The following is a 22,976-nucleotide window of genomic DNA, read 5'->3' on the forward strand; positions in this document are numbered from 1 at the left end:
ATCCTAAAGCTGAAGACCCTTGTTATATTTGGGGGGTAAACCTTTACATTGGTTTCTTTCAGATCATGTTAAGGGCAGCAAACTTGCCCAGTGTCATAAGAAGATGCCTATTCTGAGCCATCATTCGACTATTAAAACAAAGAAGCCAATTATGAAATAATGAGCTGTTGATACAAGTTTTCTTATGGTAAGAGCAAGATAAAGCACTATTTATATTCTTAAGACAATGTAGTTTCTTAGACTTACCAGTTACCCAAGGATGACATTTATCACTGACATCTGCATTAAACACAAGGGCAACAGTTAAACATTGTTTACTATGTGCTCCAACATGGCACTTGTCACCTTATATTCTGAGTTCATGACTTTGGAAAAAATTTGTAAAAAGTCTACATTCATCCATATTGTAGATGTCAGAGGGATACTGTGCTTTCATTTAGTCAAATTCATGCAACCGGTTGTTTGTTCCTTCTTCATCAACATTCCTTCACCACAAATCACTAATCTTGAAATCGAGTGTCTCTTTTTAAAGCAGGACCACCAACTAGCAGAACAACCAAGATCTTGAATGCCTAAGTATTTTGCAATTTTATTTGCTTTTGACCAAATAATAGGTCGGCTTAAAGGTACGGTGAAAGCACCCATATGTGATTGAACTATTCTAAGAGTAAAGTTTCAACAACTTCTTAGTGGGCACTACAAAGTCGCTTAGATTTGTTCCTGGAACTAGATGCAACAGCATTAAAATTTTTTTCATGATCTTGAAGTATTGAGGATAAGGCAGATTTGGCAATACCGTGGTTTTTTACAATTGCACTTTTCTTCTATACACCGCAATCTACTTCCTCTGAGATTTTTAGTTTTGTTTCCAGATTGCAGATGCTTGCATGTATTCTTAAGAATAGACATGTTGGTGCATGCTGAAAATTAATATATAGTCAAAAGTCGTTAATTCGGACACCCATAATCCGGACCTCAAAGCTAAAATCTTTCTGCACATGCGCCCCGTTGATGCATGCTCATAGGCGTTTTATGCGTGCGCGCTAGACATTTACGACTGCGCATATGCGTCTGCGCAAGCGCAGAATACGTTTTCGCATGCGCGTTTAATGTGTAACGGACAGTATAAGCTAAAATTATCTAATTATCTATTTTAGTTAATGTTGATGATTGGGTTGTTCCTTAATCTTCAAATTGGATCCGGCTTATTATTTTTTGCATACTGTAAGAGCAATTTTATAAAAGTAAGCTTGAACTTTCGATTATGTCAAATAGAATTTCCGATGCTGAAGCTCCCAAAGGATCTAGAAAATGAAAGTATGTTTCGATGTCCATCAAACAAAAAACGAATTGCTACAAAAAATGGATAAAGGTATATCCTTTGTTTATCTAACCGTTCTGAAATCTGTTTATCAATTTCACGCTGCTCTGCGTGGAGGGGGGGGTGTCGCGATGCACAATGAACTGGAAGTTGATCTGTCAGCACTATCGTTATCTTCAGGGCAGATGTTTTTATTTTATTTTGCTTATAATTCCTTACTAAATGTAGTATTTAATCTTGTTGTACTTCGTCTTTGATATGATTTAAATCAAATTCCTCGTCATTATAAATATCACGAATACAAATCAAATTGTTTTCTGGTTGCAATTTTCTAATTTTGGCTATGCGTAAGGTATGCTTTACGCATGCGCCCGTTGAAAGAAATGTTTAATAAAGTAAACAAATAAATATTAAGCTTCTTTTTTTGTAAATTTTGATACCCTTTAGATCATAATTGCTCATTATTTTATAAATTACGGTTCAATATTTTTAATTTTATAATTTCTGCATGCCATCTTACCAGATTTAAACTGATGATTTATAATCCGGAAAAATCGATAATCCGGAATCGCCGAAGTCCCGACGAGTCCGGATTAAAGACTTTTGACTGTATAACTAAACTACAGTCTTATAAATATATGTAAAAATTTATTCTGAATATAATTCATTTTAATTTTAACTGGAATTGTCAAGCATTTTTACTCATGTCAGTATTGCCTTACTACCTGGAAAAATCAGGGATTTAGAGAATTGGCCAAAAAGTCAAGGAGTTTAAATATTTTAGTCAAAATCTGGAAAAGTAACAGAATTTCATATGCCAATCCTAAAAATAAATTATTTTTATGCGAACGCTGGAAGTGAATTTTGTATCGCGTTAGCGTCATTCGGGCAGCTGGCATAGAGTCAATTTTCGCAGCTCCAATCGGATTGTCTTGTAGAAAGGCAAAACAATCTTCCAGTAACATCGAGAATCAAAAGACGCTCATGTGCCTTCATGTTGAATGATAGAAAATACTTTCCATTCTCGTGTAAAACAAAATTGGTTAAATACTAGTGTACAGCGCACACAGGATTTGGCAGCATTATGATGAGCAATAAATGGGTCATTTTGGTGTTGGTGAGAATTTTCAAAATCGTGTCAGTGCTGTATCGTGTACTAGGATTTTACCACAAAATCTTTTTAATTTTTTTTTCTTTTTAATAAATGCCTTATTTGTCATTTTCCAGTAAAATAAAAAAAAAAAAAAAAAGTAATTAGTCATCTAGGCTACATGGCCTTTATTTTCAAATATATGCAAATAAATATTTTTTGCTTATGTATGCTGCTAAATAAATATAAAATACTGGAATTTATTTTAAAATATCATTAAATAGATTTCTTTCATTCGTTTAGCTGCAAAATGTCTGAAAAAAAGTCATTATTTAATCCAGATTGGGCAGATTCTAATTTCAATTTTCAATGGAGAAAACAACTTATATTATAATAGTAATGGTTTGGGTATATATATATATATATATATATATATATATATATATATATATACAGGAAAATTTGTCTGTTTTCAAATGGTACTATAATTAATTTACCTCTCAGCACAGCCAACAAGCACTACATGGATAGACTGGAATTTTCTTAAAACACACCTGGAAAACCTTGAATTCATTCTCCTGTTTGAGTCGCAACCCTGCAGCATGACATGCTGGCTATTATTTAAAGAGTACAGTGTATTCTGTCATATTTTCAATTGAACAGGATAAAACATTTCTGAACACAAAGAAGAGGGGGAGGGAGAATATGAAAAAATTTTAAAGTTTGTGTTAAATGATAAAATCTAATGATGCAATAGATTTAAAAACTGGTCATAATCTGTGCTAACCAAAATTTGCATTTAACTGATAAAACTTTTTGTAAGATCATGTGCATTGGGGGCAAAATTTTGTTCGTGTTAACCAAGTTTTCACCTTAAATGACTTTGTGGAAAGGGGAATTTACTGTTTATACAAATGCTACACTTCTGGTATTGACCTTCTTGACTACATGTTTAAATTCCCTTCATTTGTAACATTAAAAAAAGGGTCTATTTAATGGCAATTTTATGGAATAGTTTGATAATATATTTGTTAGGAGTTTCATTTTCTTTTAAGTGCGGTTATTAATAATTTAATATTGTAATTAATATTATTAACTAGGATGCAATTACTTTTACTTCTGTTGATTTGGCTAATAATTTTGTTGGCAACATTGTTTTTTGAGATGGTCTAATTCCTGTTATTAATTGTTTTAAAATTAAATAACCTTCTTTTGTCAAATAACTGCTTTTTCGGGGAAGGCCTTCATTAATTCTAAGGTCAAAAAATCAAAATGTGTAAATTTTACCTTTTTTACAGTAATATCATCTATGTATTTACAAATAAAATAAAAAATATTCTTTGAGCCTTTGCTGTATTTCATAAAAGTAAATTATTTAATAAATAATTTATAATTACAGACGGGGATGTAATCGTTTTTTGCCATGGGGGTACCAAACATTTGTTAGAAGATTTAATTTTGGATAAAGCTGTTAAATAGTGTGCAGTATAGAAAATGATCCAGTTTTCTAGTTGAATAATATTTTCCAAGCTAAGGCAGCAAAGGCAATGTCAATGGCTTTTCATGGTTAATAGTCCCATTAGCAATAAAACAAAATTTAATTGTTTCTTATGAAATATAGGTAATGTGTAGAGATTAGTGAGTCTAATAAACTGAAAGGTGTGTATTATTTTTTATTTTAAAATTTTAATGTTATTAAAATTAAAGAAAAAGCCATTGTTAATAGATCATAATATCAGTCAAGTTTTATTCAAAACGTGTAAGATTTTGGCATGCTCTGCTCCACGTGACTACATAGGTCCGTACTACAGATCCAACTGTCAATTTTAGGTTGCTTTTTTTGTCATTTAAAATTTACTATTGGCATGTGTCTGTTTGAATTAGACAACTGCTTTAATTTATGGCAGCTTCTTCAGGACCAAAATATTTTTACTAAGGTAGCAGTTGTAATAATTGTATAAATCCTTTGTCCTTCAAATCTTTTATTTTTACCATTTGACTTGAAAGCATTAAAATGCAATAATTCTAAAATATTAAATGGAAATTCATTGCAGATTAGATATATTATTTGTTAAATTGATATAAGTGGTATGAATCATAAATGAATGTAAATCAATTAGTGGTATGTAACATTTGGAATTGCTAACTGTTATCCCAGCTTGGATGGGAGGAAAAGATACATTAATTTCATTCGATTAGCTCTCTCTCATCCCCCCTTTTTAAGCCTGAAATAACTATTAGTCTTAAACCTGACCTTTTTCATCAAATCACTTGTGATGTCCATGTAACTTTAACATCCTGACCTTTTTCATCAAATCACTCGTGATGTCCATGTAACTTTTAAAATAAACAGATGTAACCACAGTCTACCGAAAAAGGAAAATGAAGTAATTTTTAGAATCTCATAGTCGGAATTTTTGCAATCTGTGAATCAACCAATGAAAAATTTTTATTTCCCGTTTTAGTAAAGGAATAGGAAAAAAAAAGCCAAGAGGAGTAAGTACAAGAACAGGCTAATCAACTGTAGTTTAGTAAAAGCATATAAAACTCGGGAGAGTTCTTTTAGGCAACATTAAAATTTGAACCTTCCTTCAGATTTTATTTTTTTCACATTTTTTATGCATGTGTGTTTGGGTGTAAATTTATCATTTGGTGACTAATAGAAATAGAATTGTAAAAGCTAATCATTGTGAATTTATTTTATAGAACACTGCCATAAATCAAGAGTCTGATGTACAGATGGAAAAGCAATTATTAGTTATCACTGCCAACCAAAGTAAGTATTTAGCAAATGTGCTTTAATTCTTCTCTTAATTCAGTTAATCAGAAAAGTAAATACTTTTGCTGTACTTATCTTTCTGGTAATAAATTGTGAAATGTTCATGTATTAAATATTTTTTGAGAAATTTGTAGTGAGTAGTTGTATTGTTTAGAAAATATGAGTTTATTTAATAGCAATTAGTCCTCATTTCAGGAAAGATCAAAGAATTATTTTTGTACCCAAGAAAAATAAATCAATAGTGAAAAAGTAAATAATATTGCATACTCTAATTTTCTTCTAATGCAAAATTTTTCTAAATAATTTGTGTGTGAAATATAATAGCATTATATATAAGTATATAAGTAATTAGGAGTCGTTGACCATGTTAAGATCTTGTTACACATATGAGAATTTATTTGAAGGTAGTATATACTACATTTAAACACATTTAACTTAAAAAAGTTTCAAATGATTTTATTAATTCATTTGCAAAGTTCTGCTTACCACAATCTCAAAGTTAAACTCAGTTCTTAAATTTTATTCCAGGGGAAAAAACATGTACAATGTAAATAAGTCAAAAATAAACATTGTAATTTAGAAATAAATATTATAAAAAAATTACAGAATCTTTTTGTGTGGCCTCCAGTTTATAGTTACATTTTGTCAAAATTGTTATTCCGTTTAAAAAATAAAGCTTGTTGAAAATAAACACTGTAACAAAACGTGTTTAAGACATTGTCATTTACATGGTAAAGAGAGTAGAGTAATTTGCTTATATTCAGTGACTCTCTTTATCTCAAAACTCACCAACAGCCAAACAGTAAAGCTGATGAATGATGGTAGTTAGTATCTTAAATAATTATTTAAGGGGGCACAATCACTTCTTTCTCCACAGATTTCATTTGAATGGTTCCAACAGCTTTGAGTTCAGACAGAAATACCTCATGTATCAGTGTTAATCTCTTAGTTTCTTTCGAAAAGTAAGAGGAAAAATAAACGCTTATTTTCTTTTCTCTTACTTTTCAAAGTGTGACTCTCATATGACAAAAATTTATTGCAATATTGAATTTTAAAGATTGATAACATGTTAAAAAATTATACACAAATTGAAGATCTAAGTGCTGTACATAATTAAAAATAAAATATCAATTTGGAAAAATGTTTTCAATGTTAATAGATTAAAAGACAAGTATTGCTGTGTAGACTGTCATGAAAAGCGTTTGTAGGTGATTATTCTCTTTTGTGGAATTTTATAAAATTTCAGTTCGTAAAAAAACAGTGACACAGCCCACCTGTAATTTTATTTGCATAAATTGAAAAAGAATTTTTGAATGATTTATTAAGTTTTGATTCTCAAGTAATAAAACTATGTAACAATATTAATAATATTAATTTTTTTTAGCATTTTGAAAAACTAAATTGTTTGTGTAAAAATTCTTTCTTCCTTACTTTATGCAACAAAATTATAGATTAAAGGATCCTGTATACTAGTGTTAATTTATCACTGAATTACGTTAAGTAGAGGAAAATGAGTTTCTAATTACCCTCACTTATTTGTTAACCACCCTCTCAAGGCAAGCTAAGAAAGATATAAAAAATTTAATAGTATAGATTTCATACCTAAGTATCTGGGGCAATTTTTATTGTATGGGAGTCCAGTTCTTTTGTTTTATTATTATTATTATTATTATTATTATTATTATTATTATTATTATTATTATTGGTGTGTGTGTGTGAGGTATAAACTTTCATTAAGTATAACTATATGTTTCAGAGGACTACATAAAAAGTTACTTTTTGTAAATTTTTTATTTAAAAGTGACAAAAAAAATTGTATATTGAGTTCATTGCCATAATAAATCATCTAAACTAATTTTCATACGATGTACTATCATAAATCATTTAAGGAAAATTGATTGTAAAGTTACTTTGATAGTTTATTGTAATTATAAATATCAGTCAACATTGTAATAGTTTTATTATTAATCAGTTAAGCAACATTTGTTCTTTTTATTTTGTAGTTGTGTAAAAGTGTGTGATATTTTTAGGTTTTGTAGACCATAATGAAGTCCCTGAAAAGAGAATAATAATTGACAGTGTTATGTTGGACAATTTTATGTCTAAATTAATTAGAGTTACTGAACATCATACTGTTGAGAAACTTCTGCAACTTTATTCAGTTTTACAGCAGTGTGTGTATAAACATAGGAAAGAACTAAATAAGCAAGGCTTATTGAAAGTAAGTAAAATGAAATCTTCATTTAATTAATTTTTGTTTTTAATTTCTCTTGTGTTTTTTATAAGAATTATGTAATGTTTAATTCTAAATATTATCTTCATTGTAAATGTTATATGTTTTATATGTATATTATAAATGTTGTATATATATTATAAATTTATATCTGAATTGAAAGACAGAACTAAGAATTTTGGGTTATATCTTATAGGTAATACTTGAAAAACCATTGAAAATTAAATCATATCAAAATTGAGATTTGAAAATTTATATTAGAAAGCTAAATAATATTTGCAGAAACAATAAAAGCAGAAATGGCTTGAAAATTGCAGAAACTAATAAAAGCATTTAATGTGTGACATTAATTCTCATTATTTAAATTTTTAATAAACAAAAAAAATTAACCCTCAATGTCAAAAAATAAAATAAATAAATATTAATTTTAGTTGGTTATTCTCCTAAGGCAGTGGTCTCAAAATCAAATTCCACTTAAACCGTATGCACAATCTGGAAACAACTGAATGTGGTTCCCCCCCCCCTTGTTTTACAAAATGGAAAAAAATTATCAACAAAATAAAAAATATTTAAATTAAATTTTTTATTTCGCTTACTGAACATTTATTAAAACATAACATAAACAACTATAATAGTATCATAAAGGGGAAAAAACAAACTTCTGATATCTGTCTATTTTATCTAATCTATCTGAAGTTTGATACCTGCAAAATGTTGTTGTTTATACTTTGGAATTCAAGTATATTGACAGTTAAATATTAAATTGTTTCAATGTTATTTTTTTCAAATAAGTGTAACATGTTTAATTAATCTTTAAATAATTTTTTTTGAGGGTCCTTTGAAATTTTTGAGATACACATATTTTTGAGATACACATACGTTTTTACAATTACACTTACAAAATTTTATGAGTGTTCAGGGTAGTCTCCTCCCACATCAATGTATTTCTGTAGGAAAAGTTTCCAAAGATGAAATTCCTTAAACCATTCAGTTCTTGGAATCTATGAAAAATATGCATTTATAGTCTCATCAGTCATGTCTTTGGAATAAAAATGACATCCATGTAAGTTCTTTTTTAAATAACAGAATAGCCAAAAATCACACATAGCTAGGTTGGGTAAATAAGGTGGATGTTCTATCACTTCGATGTGTTTTTGTTCGAGAAAGTCCTATGTAAATCTTGCTGAATAAGAGGATGCATTGTCATAGTGGAGCATGGTCTTTTAACATTCACTTCTTGAAGAGTTTCTGGAAGACACTTAGTGGTGTACTAGTTAACTGTGACTGTCTTCTGTCATTCCAGCTTGATGGCTTTGACTGTTTCTGTACTTCTGAAGAAAACGACAGATGTTAAGTTTTCCATGGCATGTTGTCTTTTCACCATTATGGATATGGGATTATCTTCAAAGACCCATACTTTACTTTCTTGACATGTTGGAATGTGACTGTTCATTTTGGTGCTGAATTAAATTATGGGGAACACAACAGCAAACTAGTTTTTGCATATAGAATTCTTCACAAATAATTTTATGTATGGTGGTAGATCCAGTGTTAAGGTCCTTCTGTATCATTCAGTTCGTGCAGTGATTATCATGGATTAACATTTTCTTTTTGGCAGACACATTGTCCGGGATTATTGCTGACAACAGCCTTCCTGTGTGTTCTTCATCCTGAAGAGATTTGCAACCTCTGTGAAATTCTGTTAACCATCTGAATACTATAACCCGAGATGGACTTCCATTTTCAAATGTTAATTGTAGATGTTTAACACATTTTTTTAAAATTTTAACCCCACTTTAAAATTATAGAAAATCATAGCATGATAATGTTCTCATTATAGCCCGAGATAGACCACCATTTTCAAATGTTAATTGTAGATATTTAACACATTTTTTAAAATTTTAATCCCACTTTAAAATTATAGAAAATCATAGTATGATAATGTTCTCATATTGAATTCATTTTTCCTTCTACCTAAACTTTATTCGGCACTTAACTATTTGCAATTGGCCATCAAAAAATTGTCTGTTAGGCTAAAATAGTTCATATTTTTAAGTCTAACCATTATTATTAATATTTTTTTTTTCCCTGCCCATGTGCACATATCTGAAACACTTTATAGTGACCTCCGTAATTTAAACTAAAATATTATGAACACTTTCTAAGTTTTCAGGGAAATTTTTCCAAGTAGAACAAAACCTGACAATAAATAAAGACAATCTAGTTTCATTCTCTTTTCGTCCCCCCTTCTACACATAAATAAAAATTCATATATTGTTATATAAATAGTTACTGTTTTATTTCTTGACTTGTTGTTGTTTTGATTCTGGTACAGGATTAGCATTTTTGAGGTATACATATGTTTGTATGTAACATTTTTGAAATACACAAGTTGATCCCACCATATATAGTCTTCAAGAGAAACCAATAGATTGTAGATTCACATTTGTTAATCAGGTTATTTTTTTATTCATTTTCATCTGTGAAAATAAACTATTTACTTGTAAATGTAATCTGAAACAAAACTATTATTCTTTAGTGCAAAAATTTGTAACCCAGTTCATATATTGGGAGTACAAATAAGTCTGCCATTTTTTATCAGAAATTAGGCATTTATTGTGAAAGAACAGTATGTTATGTTTTATTCAAAGTATTGTCCATCGTTAGCCACAACTTTTTCCCATCTTTGTGGCAACATATGGATACCGCATTGGAAGAGTGCTTCATCTTTCCAGGCTGTCCACAAATGAACCCAATTTTTAATATCTTCATATGGTACGAAGCATTGCTGAGACAGGCTGTGCATCATCAATTGAAACAAGTAATAATCAGAATGAGCAACTTGTGGTTAATACAGCAGGAGGGAGAACGCTTCTCATTTGAATGTTTAAGAATAAGTTTTGACTGGTGGCACAATATGCAGATGAGCATTATCATGTAGGAAAATAATTTTGTCACGTCTGGAGTAATGGGCACACTACATTTTAACGGGATATTTTAAGTTTTGTGATGCCAAATACATGATTTGGAAATTGAAAAGAAAGTCCATTCTTAAACAGTTATAGTGATTCAAGACAGTTTGAATAACATCCGTAATAACCTCATTGTTAATAATGCTATTCATTCTGGTATTTAATGTACATATTTTATTATAATATAAGCTCACAAAGTAGTAAAAATTTTTTTTATTGTAAAAATGTTGTAAATATGTATGTATTGTAAGTTATATAAACATATTCTTTGAATTGTAAATCAGAATTTCTCTTAACTTCCCTTACCTTTTAAAATAATAATGATAAAGTGACCAGATGTTCTGAATTTTACAGGATAGTTCCGTATTCTGTAAGTGTATTTCAGAGTTTTATGAATATTATTGATATGAAGTTTATTATCTTACTTTCCATACAATCATGAAAGATTAATCAAATAATCATGCTCAGAGAGTTTGTGGGGTCCTTAAAAAGACTGATTTATGTAATAATTTTTGAATTTTTATTTCAGCTATATTGTGTACTCAGAATCTTCTGAAGTACATGTTTTGAAAATATTAAGGCCCATTCCCACTGGAGTTTATCTGAGCTAACGGAGACAACTGACATAGCTGACCCATCTGCAAAATCAGTTTTTTCCCATAGTGCAGCAAATAAAAAAATCTGAACTGCAGTCAATACATGAAACTAACTCTGTTGGCTCAGATAAACTCCAGTTGGAATGGATTTTTATAGACTCGTGAGGGAAAACTTAAGAAAATATGTTGAAGACCCTTTAATTAACTGGTAATACATTATTCAGTGAAATATTGTATTTATAATGATAAAAAAATCTGATGTGTACACCACACGACTTCCTTATGCAGAATTTTAAATTATACACGTTTTTTCTTGCATTTCATTTAAACTTATTGGATTGAATTAAATCTACTTCGTCGATAGTGCATAAACTACAATAAAATAAATACACTCTTTAAAATTCACTGTATTTGTTTACCATAGTGACACTCTGGGCCCTAGGTTCACTTAACAGCGTTACATTTCATTAAATTTTTAACTCAGAATGCACAAAATTTATATCATCTTAAGAATTATTTAATCGTTGCCACATGTTCTATTCAAATACTATAATAAATCTAAAACAACCTATAAAAGAAATTAAGCAAAGGACAACAACAACAAAAAAAAAAAAAAAGAAACAGTTTTCACAGACGACTCAGTATTTCCCATTCAATTAATTCAGTTCTCACTTCACGACAAGGCAAAAATACATTAAAACTCAAGATGTCTGTATTGAAAATTATAAAGTAAATCTTCTTTTTTCGAATAAATTCCAGAATGGATTAAGCATGATTTAATTCGCAATAATAAAAGAAAGCATTATCTTTGTTATTGTGAAGCTTACTTTCTCTAGATGGCAACAAATCTACTATTCTGCTGTTTCAAATGTAAACAAGCAATGGCCGTCATGGAAAAAAATTATTAGGCTTAGCTGCTCTTAAACAACTTTTAAATTGTTGATAATTCTAAAAGTATTGCATACAGATTTACTAAAGGCATAAAAACCTTAACCGGAAGATAAGAACAACATAATTCAATCATTTTTAAAGCAAAAAATGCACAACTTACAAACATATAAGATTAAAGAAACTGAGATCACTGAGCTGAGTAACAGAGTGGATATATATATACATGTATTTATGTACTTTTGGTGCAGCCGATTGCAACCAAAATATGAGGTTCACATCTATATGTTATAGGAGTACTATATACAAAATTTCAACATTCTGAAGCTATCCATTTTTGAGTTATGCGAGATACGTATGTATGTATGCACAGATGCCACAAAAAAATTCTCTTTAAAATTTATTTTAAATTATTTTTACAATTTTTTTAGGAGGGATATCCCTTTGTCCTGCCCTTACATACAGATGCCATGCGAAAACATCGTTAAATTGCATTTGATAGCAATCAAAATGGATATTTTCGTTGAAATATGCTATCCTGCCTGAAACATTTCGCGATTACAATACTTCCTTTTTACTTCGTGCAAGGAAGTAAAAATATCTGAAATATTAACTCTTCTCTGGTATAAAACTTAAAATTGAGCAAAATGTTATGTGATTTTATCCATTGTCAGAATAATAATTTTTCTTTCAAATCTGTAACAGTGATAACTAGACTCTACTTAACTGGGAGCTATTGCAAAAAATACAACATGTATTTTGATGATGAACTTCTCATGACAAATACTTCTAAAAGTGGACTTGAGAATACGAAATATTTGCATTGATCATACTGATAATCATACTCTTTAAGGCAGACCGTATTACAGGAGATCAGAATTATTTAGAATCTTGTGTTTTGTTTAAGTAGTTTCACTGTAACACATGAACAGTTAAAAATTTTCCTGCTAAATATGTTAATTGTTTGAAATAAATTGTTTAGGCAAAATATTGCCCATCCTTCATTCACTGAAATTGTTTTGTTGGCATCAGCTTTTGAAATGCCTGATCACTTTTATTTAAAGTATTCTATTTGTACTACATCATTTCTTTGTTAGTTGAACTGTTTTTTAAATGTTAATATCTTTCATTTTTAGGCGCTAGAGGAAAGTTTGAACTGTTTTTTGCATTATAAACCATCCTAGTCTTTGAAACCACCTGGCCTTTTATGGTTCACCAAACATTTGTATATACAGGACACTGCCAGATACACTGCCTGGATTTTACTCCATGTTTTTGTGTGTTTTTTATCATAATCTAATATTTGAATTTGGTTAATATTTTAAACATTTTTTCGTATGAAAGAATATTTCCAAACATCATTGCATAAAATTATAAACAGAAATTTTTGTATTTATTCAAATATTGTGTTCATGAATGGAAAAAAGTAGTGTAATTTGATTTTTGTTTTACATTGAGAAAATTAGGTTGTGTTTGTTCATTGATTAACATTATTTTGTTTCCTATTACTATTTTTATGTAGAAAAATGTTTTTCTTTTTGTTAGTATAAATTTTCTTATTTGTATTTTATGCTTTTCATCTCTTTGTAAGTTTATTTTGTCATCTGTGTTAAAGTGTATTTAAAAACTTGTATTTATTTTCTTGAGGTAATTTTTATTTATTCTATTTATATTTATTTTTTATTCATGTATTTTTAACTTGTAAAGAAATATATACCTTGAATTAAAACATTTTAAACAGAGTAAAGTCTTTGTTAATAAGAATTACATAATGAAAAACTTAATTTTAACAATCACATTTTTGTATTGCCAAGAGTTATAAATGCCTCAAGCAGAATTGAATCAAATCTTATCCGGATCACTTGTTTCATTTGAATAACATTTTAGTTAAATGTACAACCAAACTAAATGAAATTTTATTTGTTCTTTAAATTTTCGAAATATCTGTAATATAGGGCATTTTCATGAATAATGTGTAGTAAAATCATATTTTTTACTGTTATTACTTCATTTTTTTTTCAACATATCTGTTTTTTATCAAATAAATATTTGAAACAGTTCGATGAATATTGAATTTCCAGGTACAAAATGCTGTGATTTGCTAGTGTATATTTTGCCAGTATTGTGTTTATTTATTTATTTATTTATTTAATCTTTTTGTCTCTTGCTTCTGAGTTTTCAAGATTATGTGGACCAAATTTTGTAGAAGTGTAGAAAAGGAATTAAAAAGTCTGCTTTTGTCCTTTTTCCTCTAGATCTCATTATAATTAATATGTAAAAAGAGTGAAACAGATTTGCTGAAACATGATTGTAAAATAAGAAAGAAAATCGAATGTGTGAGAAACTATGTGATGAGGAACTTCACAAATTTAATATTTATTTTAGTGCTTATAGATACTAAATAATTCATATTTATATGTACATAAATATCTTATAAAATAAGTATAACTTTTATGTGGGACTGAAATGTTTGAAAGCATTTGCTTTTAAAGTAAGTGTAAAAAAATTATGTAAATCAATACTTTTGAAACACTGCAACTTTAATATGTCTGTTGTAAATGGTACTCATTTTAGGTAAGTCATATTAAATCTAAATAAGTAAAGCCTGTTACAATAGAATGTCATTTATGCATTATGTTACACATAAACCTTGGTATTAACTGAAAATAGCATCAGTATTATTTACCATATTCAGTCCATCCATGATTATTATGAGCAATGTTCAAAGCAAGCAGGAAAGTGTCTGTGAAAGAGAATAAAAATGAGTTCTAAATTCGTGCAACTGGGTGACAAAAACTCTTTAAGAAGTCATAAATTGTAGAATTCATATGAGTGAGAATTCAGTTCTCTCTCTTTTTTTTTTTTTTTTTAATATCCTTCTATCTTAATCTGCCATTTTTTTCACATTATTTCAATTATTCTGAACTGTACCAACCCCCCCCTGAAGTGGCATGTTTTCTTTTTTCTCCCTTTCCTTCTTATATATACCTTTTTGGAATTAATATTGTTAGTTATTTATTAGATAATTTTCAAAGTTGATAGTTGTAGTTAAATTAAATACATTAGTGCCTTGATTTAAAAGCATAATTCGTTTGGGAAACTTGCTTCGATTCCAAAGCACTCGTGCATCAAAGCAGTTTTTCCTATACGAGATAACAAAAATTCATATGTTTCACTCTGCAGCCCAAAAATATTTATATAAAAATAATGAATGTAAAATAATACTTTTGAAAAGAGTCATGCGTATGTAATCAAAATGTTGCTGTCAGAGGTTTGCCAGCAACTGAGTCACTGAATGCCGGTAGTTTGACCTGGGTTCAAATCCCAGCAGATGTGCTGACTGTATGGACATTTTTAAGTTTTTCCGATGCTTAGATATGAGCCAGTTTCCTGTAAAAAAAAATCCTCTACAAAAGCGTCCCTTCTCTTAAGCAGATAAAACTTTCGCTTGCTTTTCCCTAATTAGATGCATCCTAACCATTGCTGTCTATTAGCTGCCTGGAATTTTTCTTTTCATGTGACTGGAACAAAGCAGCTATATAATTAGCGAGGAATGTAGCAAAGGATGGAAAGAATTGAAGGAGCAGAGTATCGGAAGAATTGGTTCAATTGAACTGCAAACTTCTTGGCCTGATTTCATTCAGCTGTAGTTTTGAGATTCCCCAATGCCTCCTTTCTACATATAACTAACAATACAATTCTAGAATAAGAAGATTTTTAAAAAGTCTGAAAATGGTAGCAAACCGAACTTAATTTTAACATGGAAGAATAAACATTCTTTTCTTTCCTCAAATGGAAAACGAACTTTCCTAGTTTTTAGCCAAATTGAACTTCCAATATTAAGCTCTCAATGAGTAAACTCTAAAAGCGCTACTGTTCATTTTTAACGAATCAGCATTGACTCAATAAAGTAAATTTGAATCAGTTCCTGAATGAAAAGCACATCTTTGCTGAAGATCCCATTGATTCATTCATCTATTCAAAGAACAAAATATGAGTGGTCTAGGTTTTGCTATTGGACCTCCACAAAATGTTTTAACTGACCGTTTGATATCCTTTCTTTTAGTTTATGGATTTTTGAAATGATACGTGGGAAAAAGTTGTTGCAGAATTATGAGATTATTAAACATGGCAATTCAAGCTACCAGTAATAATAATTGTGCAGTTTTTTGAAATGCAATATATATATTTTTACACTTGAGCTTTATTATTTGGTAGGAGGAGATACTGAGAAATGAGCAGAGGTGTTACAGATGTTCTGAACTGCGGATTTGCTAATCATTTTCATACTTCATGAAATGCAAACAGTACATTGCTTAAATAACTATCATACATTTCAATTGTATTGTGAACAAATTTTTATTTGGGCAAATATATATCTTTCATTTTATGTAAATATTTAATAAATGCATTTAGAAGTGTATTATACTTTTAATATTCTTTTTATAGCAGCTGATTTTTGACTTATTTATTTGTAATTTACGTTATAAAAGTTTTAATTTTAAAGTGTCATAATTTGTTTTAATAGTAAAATTTGTCTTAAACTTTGTATTTCTAGTGGCATAATATTCTTTTAAGGCTAAACATTATATTCTTTTCTACAGTATAAGCATTTTAACCCATAAAAAATTTGTGTACTTCTTTTTAAGAAACAGAAATTTTTTTTCACTGGTTTACACTGGTTTTACTGCTTAAACTAAATTATAGAGGTTACACTGGAAGGATGGGAATGTTAACATTTTTATATCAAATTCCTTATTATTATTCAAATGTAAGCTTAATGGCTTCTCAAAATTGTGTGAACTTTTTGTACACTATTAAACATTTTCAGTAGAAAATATTCATTTAATTCAGTCTGCATAATCCAAATTGTTTATACTTAATATGAAGTTTTTTGTTTTGTTTTATCTTGAAAATACAAAATGCAATTCACATGAAATCTTAAATAATTGGCTTTTAAGCCCAAATTATTGTAATATTAATAATGAAGATAATAATAACTGCAAAATCTTTTAATATATAAGATTTTACTTGAAAATATGAGTTGATGAAGAGGTTCTCATAGCTGCCAACTCATTTCATCACTTCTTCTGATCTCCTAGTAGATCACTGAATCTCTGTTTTTAATTTTTAGCCTTTATTACAGAAAATGTTTCCCAGCAATAAATGAAATTTATTGAATTGATCAAATTAATTAGGCACATTTCATTCCTTCACCTCTAATGAATTTTAGAATAATTTTTCTTATTAAATTTCATTTCTTCAGGATTGTTTTTCGTTTATGTTACATTTTATTGATCTGAGCTTTTATATGAAGATTCAAGCAATGTTTAATTGGTTAATATTTGTATTTAATTATGCTTACTTCAGTGTATGATATTTTAGTATCCAACAAATACTATATAGATTGATTATTTATTTTATTTTTGTCATACTTAAAAGTATTTCAGTAAAAAGCTGTCTTTCACTACTGAGAATTTTCTATTTATAAAAGTGTAAGAAAATTAAAAAATGAAATTAATCATAGAACAAAAAATTTTGAATGTCTAAATTAAATGCTAGTATGTTGAATTAAAAATAGTTTAATAACCTGAACCATGCATTATAAAGTAATTTTAAGTCAGTTTAAAATGACATTGCTGAAAAGCATGAAAACATCCTGGTTTTCTCTCAAAATTATCAGTTTTTAAGATTTGAAGGTTGGCAGCTATGGATCTAATAAATTAAAATAAAGCTTGATTTTGTTATATTTTAGACTTTGTAATACGATATGCAGATGACAAAATGTGAATCCTTCTTCAGTTTTCATAAAAGTTAGCCTTGATGCGACATCGGTAGTAATTTTGTTTTCTGTTTTATAAATTTTCTGAAGTTTCCCTCCTATTTATATGCTGTTTCTTTAAATATAAAATTTACAGTGTATCGTGATGCTGCTTTTGATGTAGGAATCTTTTGGTTAAAATTGTTCTCAATTATACTGGGTGAAACATTTAATCATAAATACAGGATTCGAAGGCATTTTAACTGTGGGTATAGTCAAACTGAGGTCTTTTTTGTGGCTAGCAAATGAATGGTGTACAAAATATTATATTTAAGTATTATTTATTATCTGTGAGCATTATGTATTTAAACAATATTATTTAATATTTCTTCATTATTAATGGATAATATATTTAAGAAAGATTGCTTTTAGCCAAATTAACAACTTTGTAAAAATTTCTTAAACTTTTTTCTTCACTTAAAAGTAAGCAAAATTTTTACATATTGAGATTTAAAATTCAAGTCTGTGTTGTAATTTTTTTAATGAATTTATTTTTTTAGTGTCCTTATTGAGAGGGTGTATAACAATCATGCCAGTAACATTTATTTAAAAAAGTTGCTATGCACATGAAATCATTTCACTTTCAGTTTTTTTTTGGGGGGGGCGCAATAAAAGCATGTCATAAAGTGCAGAATTAGTATTTAAATGTATTTTTAATCATGCTTGTAAATGATACTGTGCATTCATTAGTTTTGCATTTAGCTGCTGACTTTTTTACATTTTATTATATTATGTTAAATAATTTATCAGTTTATTGCTCTTTGCTAATTGTACTTAACTTGCTAATTGTACTCAAGTAAATATGCACTAGGATAATTCCCTGGCTAATTAGGTAATTATTTGTATAGGTAACAAACATAATTTTTTAAATAAATTTTCAAGTTAACTTGTGTAAGTAATATGTTAGTTCTGCATCAGCATGTGTTGCCTGGTGTATTATTTTTGCCATTAGCAAAAGTCATACAATAGGCAAGATTGCTGGCTAGCTGATGGTCAATGTACTAATTTAAAAAAGAATTTATTTTGGAATTCTCAGTTTTATATTGAAATTACTTTCATTATTTATATATTATCTGTATAATATTAGTTTATTCAACAGATTTACTCATATCATTGCATCAGTAATTATTCACAGATTAATATTTACTGCAATTTAAAGTTTATATTAGTATTCATCTTTGTATATTATAATTATACAATCACAGTTGATTTTGTCACACTTCTGTGCCTAAGATTTTATCTGTTTTGCTATTTTTGTTATGTTTTAGAGTAAATAAATCAAGTTGTATTGACAAGTGAACTTATATAGTAACTTATCTGGGGGGAATAAGATATAATCTTGCTATAATTGTGTTAATCAGTCATCTGCATTCAAAAGCTTTTAGTATCAAAAGAAGCATGCTTAAAAATTAGATGATGAAATGTGCACATTATTTTTTTTAATGTGGCAAATGTAATATTTAGATTTTAAGCTATTTCAAATTTCTTGTTGCAGATTCATGTTTATATATTAAAAATATTAACATTTGCTTTTATTATTAATGACATATTGAGTTTTCTGTTCTGTTCTGATCTAATTAGCTTTCTCAAAGTACAATGGTGCTACACTGAATTTTTAATGTGCATTATGTGAATGCAATCAGTTCTTAAAATCATTAAAGCAATATTTAAAACATTTGATAGTGTTTTTATTTATAGTGTATGTGTTAAAAATTATTTGTACAGCAAGGAGTTCAATTTGAAATGAAAACATAATTTGATTTCATATTAAATTATGGAATATTTTGCTTCATCTGGTTATTTCTTAATTTTTATTAACTTTCAATGGGAAAGGAAGAAAATAATAAAAAAATTTATTTGTAGTGCATCACGTACTAAAGGCTCAACCCTCTAAAGGTATCTGTAGTCGTTATTAAGAGATTATCTGTTCTTTACTTTGCAAGATCATTTTCATAATTTTTTAGATGAAGTCTGACCTAATTTCAATTTGCATGTTAAAATTTTCCATCTAAACATAGAATGATGCAGAAAATAAAGTTTCGTTACATTTAGCTTTTAGTGCATATGCATCAAAAAAGAAATAAAAAAAATGCCAAATCTACTGATTTATGTTCTTAAAATTGTATTATGTATGGGGATATGAGCTGGTATTTATGTAAAATCTGCACGTTATGTATAAAATGCGTTCACTTCAAAAAAGAACTGCTGTTTGATTTTGCATTATTTTATGTAATGTATTGTAAATACACAAATATATTTAATGAATTTTAGCTGTGCAAGAATTTGTGCGAATATATTTTTTGATAAGTTGTATTTTTCTTTGTGTATTGCAGATATTACATAAATAATAAATAGTTGTATTAAAATATTGATGTGAGCAGTTGAATGTAATTCAGAATATCTGAAAATATTTTTAAAAAATTAAAAAAGCAGAGCATTTTGTGTATCAGTATACATGAGAAGTTCATATATACATTAGCATGCCAAGTAGCTTTTCTTTTAAAATTGCTGTGAAAGTCATGTATAAAATTTGTATACATTGTTTATATGTGTATATCTGTCTATAAGTAAACTGCCAGATTCAGTGATGTGGTTTTATCACTGCCTGTGCTTAAAACTGCCATATTACCAAAGATACCATGTTCAGAAGCCATAACCTCATTATTATCATAACGTGATTTTTCACATTTATGTATTTTTTCACATTACTTTTCAAGGTTATGTCTCAAGATGTGAAGTTCTTTTACAATCAGAACTATTTTTAATTAATCATTATACTGCCATATTTCTTAATCATCTTTATTCTTAAAGGAATTTTTAATTCTTTTTACCAGAAACCAGTTATAACCAGAAAGTTAGTTTTACTGCCCATTATAAACAAGTGTGTTTACTGTTATCACATTTTTTTCAAATAATGCTATGTAACTGTAAATTACTAATAGGGTTGTCTACTCATAATGTATATTTTAGATGTGTCTTTTTCACTGTTATTATTAGTTGTTTAGTGTATTGAATATATTTCTATAGGTTAAGAAATATATCATGTGGAGAAGGTAATATGATTAATGAGGTCAAATGATTTCCATCAGAATACATATATTAGAAAAGTAGATTTAATTTAAATATATTTTATAAAATGGTACTACTTCAGAATTCATATCATAAGTAGCCTGAAAACTAGTTTTCTTAGATTAACACCACTGTTTTGTGGTGTTTGTATCTTTTACAAGCTAAATATTGTTATAAGTAATTTCTACAAAATACTATATCTAGAAACACATTGCAGAAAATTTTTGAAAAATAAAGGGAGGAGAGAGGTTAAAATTTTTTATCTATTTTTACCACTTTTGGGCTTTAAATATTTAAACTTGAATAGCATAAAATAAATTATTTTTAAGCTGCTGCTGTTAGTGCTGAGTAAGAAGAATACTGCATATTTTCCTCATCACAAAAATTCCCCTTATACAGATATATGAGAAAAAAGTGCAGCAGCAATTCATAGCATAATCAAGAGATACAAAATGTCATTGCAGTGATTTGGTATACCACTTCATTCAAGAGGTATGCAATCCAAAATCTTATAATGTCACATTTGGTCAGTCAAATGAAGGGACACGTGATTTATTCTCATTGATGTGCTCTGTGTCTGTTGATTGTCAGACTTAAAGCCTATAGAACTCATTTTGTATGGCCATATGAAATCATATATAAGCAACCCTTGAATCCTACAAAGAAATTCATATTGTATTAACTATATTCAAAAGACTTCAGGTATCTATTAATATACCAGACAACAATGCAGTGCAACTCTCATTGATGTTAACTGTCAATAGTTACTGTCACTTACTATAAGGTATAGGATGTAGGTTGCTGCAGATCCAGGACTACGTTAGTTCTTTAATCTCCTGAATGAATGTATCAAAATCATTTTAACAGTATTTTTTTCTTCTGAACTCCAAAATGCACCCTGTGATGTTGTCTTACTTTTTATGCATCATTTAATGTCGTTTGATATGTACAGAGGTCTTTGTTTATCTTGTATGCATATGGGATGAACTTACTCAGGAATGAAACTGAACAGTTTTGCAATAGGTATTATCATGAAGAGAATTTCTACTCTATATGCATGTATAGCTGTACCAAGGGCCATTCTACACACTCACACACACACACACACACACACACACAAAAAAAAAAAAAAAATGCTTTGTAAACAAATAGTGTCTGTGCAGGAAGGAGGCACTTAAAATACACGGTGAATCAAAAGTCCTCTGAAAAGGTGGTGGTGATACAAGATGAGTGGGAGACCCTCAGACCACCCCACGAGGCATTTCCTCTCAAAAATAGTGCTAAATTGCACAGTTAGTGCATCAGGACTATATCTGTATGACCAATAATGAAATTCTACCTGTACCAGTATTTGACAAGTATACTGATCATGTGTACTAGATGCATATTTTGTGTGTTGGTAGCCAAAATATATAATGTGGGAATGCATATAGCAAAAACCCTTCTGTGCAATATTTGTTGCAAAATCATTTGCTGTTTTATTACTCTAATTTGTAATGCCATTTCTAGCCACTGTACATGCATATGCTGATTAGGATTCCTTTTCCCTAATTTTGGAAGAATTCAATAGCTTTCCTTAAGTTGAAATTTCTTAATTCTATATTCTTTTAATATATTTGGATTGTGACTATTACAATAAGATCAATTTGATTCATTGATCATACCTAAAGTCAGCATGAATATTATGAAAGAATTAAGATGTTCCTGCCATGTTTCAGTATATTCAGTATAATAGTGAACATCAAATCAATAGTTTGAAGGTCTCAGTTCTACTGGGGAAGTGCACATCAAATTTTTCAAAAATATTTTTAGTATATATAATTTGGTGAAACATAATTCATCATCCAACTCAAATTTTTATCTAGGATTATCTGACATAATCTCGGTTATTTTTTTTTTTTATTTGTCTTTTTCTTGTGGTATAACACTCTGCATAGTAATCTGGTAATTAAGAAGTCTCATATTTGACTGTGAGTAAAGAAATGTCTGAAGTTTTCAGCTTCTTTATTTCCAAATTCTCTTGTTTCCACAGTATGGGTGTGATGCATGCTTCTAAGAAGGAAGATAAAAATATTTAGTAACTTCTGTCAATCATTAAAAGATGCTGATATGTTGTCAAATATATTTTAATCTGTGATTACTGTTATTTACAATGATGTTTTCAAATCAATATTCAATTAATTCAAATATATATGAAATAATCAATA

At 28.6% G+C, this 22,976-nt stretch overlaps 1 protein-coding gene across 2 annotated transcripts in view; it reads left to right on the plus strand.

Moving 5' to 3' along the window:
- The window catches only part of LOC118187805 (ATPase family AAA domain-containing protein 2-like), a 119,881-nt gene extending 98,003 nt beyond the window's left edge, over positions 1–21,878 (plus strand). For both annotated transcript variants that reach the window (XM_035358079.2, XM_035358080.2), the window contains 3 exons: positions 5,118–5,187; positions 7,221–7,411; positions 13,016–21,878. In XM_035358079.2, the coding sequence (XP_035213970.1) occupies positions 5,118–5,187; positions 7,221–7,411; positions 13,016–13,063 (309 nt within the window). In that variant the 3' untranslated portion in view covers positions 13,064–21,878. The remainder of the gene's footprint in view (positions 1–5,117; positions 5,188–7,220; positions 7,412–13,015) is intronic.
- The last annotated feature ends 1,098 nt before the right edge of the window (positions 21,879–22,976 follow it).

Source organism: Stegodyphus dumicola, chromosome 10, assembly GCF_044657685.1.
Source record: "Stegodyphus dumicola isolate Sdum_Otavi_A_Nest chromosome 10, ASM4465768v1".
Taxonomy (NCBI): domain Eukaryota; kingdom Metazoa; phylum Arthropoda; class Arachnida; order Araneae; family Eresidae; genus Stegodyphus; species Stegodyphus dumicola.